The sequence below is a fragment of the Apaloderma vittatum genome, unplaced genomic scaffold (assembly GCF_000703405.1).
Source record: "Apaloderma vittatum isolate BGI_N311 unplaced genomic scaffold, ASM70340v1 scaffold26501, whole genome shotgun sequence".
Lineage (NCBI taxonomy): Eukaryota > Metazoa > Chordata > Aves > Trogoniformes > Trogonidae > Apaloderma > Apaloderma vittatum.
The window spans coordinates 4,671-7,110 of record NW_009700025.1 but is presented as its reverse complement, the minus strand read 5'-3'; the positions used below and the strand labels follow the sequence as shown (position 1 = coordinate 7,110).

Genomic DNA, 2,440 nt, shown 5'->3' with positions numbered 1-2,440 from the left:
AAAAAAAAAAAAGTCAAGGAGGATGTCTATTTGCATTTGAAGCAGAGCCACCTTAATAAGCCTGGGGATACCTCTGACAGCTCCTCCTGCATCCCAAGGAACCAAACCCACTCTTCAAGCCCAGTCCCTTCCCAGCTGAGCCAGCAGCGCCAGGGGTCCCTGGCAGCAGCCCCATGGTGCTGTGACCTTCACAGGGTCTCTCCTTGTGTCTCCCGAGGTGGCTGCCCACGTCACCCACCTGTCCTACTCCCAGCTGAGACCTTCTCCCTCCATCTCAGAGGGAGGTGAGAGCATCCTTTGTCCAGCTGGTCCCTGCCATGAGTTCATGGGGTAGAAGGTCCCAGCTTGGCAAGGCTTTGCAGCCAAGACCAGCCTATGCCAACTTGTAGTCCAAGGGCAGCTCACCACCCAGTGATTTATCATTTTGCTCTTTATGATAATACAGGGTTTTTCAGTTTTGCTCTGATTTTGGAGGTCTTTCTTCTTGGGGGGTGAAGAGCCTTCCCCCACATCTCTCTCCCAAGTCGCTCTCCTGCGTTTTCCCTGGGCAGTTTCCAGTGTCCCTCAATGTCCTCTGGTCTCTTTCTAATGATCAAACCCTGCCTCACCAATATTTCAACACCAGCACTTCTAGTTTGTTTTTCTCCTTTTATTTTCTTTTTCTCTTTAAACCAACAGTACGGAAGCAAGAAATCATTAAAGTCACAGAGCAGCTTATCGAAGCAATAAGCAATGGCGACTTTGAGTCCTACACGTGAGTGTGCCCAGCGTGGGTTTGGGCTGGGGTGGGGGCTCAGCCTCCCGGAGCGTGTGCTCTCACCATGACAAGGTGGGCAAGGAGGTTTTATTGCTGCCCAGGGGAGGGCGACCAGCTTGACGTGGTGGTGGGGCACGGAGACCATCCCAGAGAAACAGAGAGCATCGTTTCCAAACCTGATGCTTCTCTCACACTAAGCTGACCAAAGCTCTCTGGTCTCCTTATCATGGATGAACCCATTTTCTGGTTTGCAGAAAGATGAATAACTGTAAACATGGTTTGTGGTGGAAGAAACAACATTTTATCCATAGTATCCGTTATATCCAGATTGCTGCAGGCTGCTTGGAAGCGTAACTGCTTTCTACTCACTGAGCTGATGTTCTTCAGAGTACACCTCTTCTGTGTCCAGGGCCTATTTAATTAGTGTGCCTGAGCGAGTGCAGGTCTTCATCATTGCCCCAGAAAATCACAGCAGGGATGTTTTGATACAGAGCAGAGAATACAAGTTTTGACCTGCTGTTTTTCTTTCTTACAAAGAAGACGGTGGTGTTTTTGGAGGTTTAATTGGAGATAGTGACTGATGGAGAATTCAGCCTGTCTCGCTGGAGTCCCGGCTACAGTCAGTGGGCTGGAAGCAAGGTGGGGTGGGCTTCATTCACAGTGTGGGGACGAGGTCAGATTTCTGCTTGAATTACTTGCTAGTGCAGAGGCTCCTCAGTCGCAGGCTGAGGGAGTCACCCCAATCACGAGCTGTTTGGTTTTTGCCTGCTCTCATGCCAGAAGCAGTGAGATAACCCCTGCATTTTCTCTCCCCTTCTCGCCTCCCCAGGAAGATGTGTGACCCTGGGATGACTGCCTTTGAGCCCGAGGCTCTGGGCAACCTTGTGGAAGGCCTGGATTTCCACCGATTCTACTTTGAAAACCGTAAGCAGCCCCCTTGCCTCCTGAGGGACCCCTCCCAACCTCCCATGGGCCCGGCTGTGTCTTGACCTCCACCAGCTTGTTGGAGAGAGGAGGGTAAGGGTGGCTTTGGGAGCACCTCTGGCTGATCTTGGAGATCCCAGCAGGAGGTGAATCAAGCCTGTTAGGTTATCTGGGTCTGGGCTGCATGCAGATGAGTTGTTTGGTTAGCTGCTTTCTAGGCAGAACCTGAACCCACCCGTGCAGCTTTTACTCATCCCTTCTGAGCAGATAGCCTAATGCGAGCACCTCCCCTTCCCACATGGCTGGGCAAGAGCCACCCAACTTCCTTCTCCTGCCTAAAGCCACTTGTACTTGTCCCCTCCTCAGTGTGGTCCCGGAACAGCAAGCCCGTGCACACGACGATCCTGAACCCCCACATCCACCTGATGGGAGATGAGTCCGCCTGCATCGCCTACATCCGCATCACGCAGTACGTGGACGCGGGAGGGATCCCCCGCACCGCGCAGTCCGAAGAGACCCGCATCTGGCACCGCCGGGATGGCAAATGGCAAATCGTCCACTTCCACAGATCTGGGGCACCCTCTGTCCTACCGCAGTAAGCCCTGTGAGGATCCGGGGATGAGGCCTGGGGGGACACAGGGAGGGGAGGGTGAGGGCTCCAAAGTGAGAGTCCGTGATGGGGAGAGGGGCGCTGCGTCAAAGGGATGGTCCAAGTAAACTCCTGGTCTGCTTTTGCACAGCTGACGAGCGGTCCTGCCC

At 53.5% G+C, this 2,440-nt stretch overlaps 1 protein-coding gene across 1 annotated transcript; it reads left to right on the top strand.

Moving 5' to 3' along the window:
• Positions 1–676: 676 nt before the first annotated feature.
• LOC104280843 (calcium/calmodulin-dependent protein kinase type II subunit alpha-like) lies at positions 677–2,297 on the top strand. The gene is made up of 3 exons (XM_009878623.1): positions 677–754; positions 1,587–1,681; positions 2,048–2,297. The coding sequence occupies exons 2-3, from the start codon at positions 1,591–1,593 to the stop codon at positions 2,278–2,280; spliced, it is 324 nt and encodes a 107-aa protein (XP_009876925.1). The 5' UTR covers positions 677–754; positions 1,587–1,590; the 3' UTR covers positions 2,281–2,297.
• Positions 2,298–2,440: the final 143 nt, after the last annotated feature.

Excerpts from the sequence above, each read along its gene's own strand:
- LOC104280843 (XM_009878623.1), top strand. The coding sequence starts at position 1,591 with ATGTGTGACCCTGGGATGACTGCCTTTGAGCCCGAGGCTCTGGGCAAC. Across the intron at positions 1,682-2,047 it reads CCGATTCTACTTTGAAAACC|TGTGGTCCCGGAACAGCAAG; the intron begins GTAAGCAGCCCC and ends TCCCCTCCTCAG.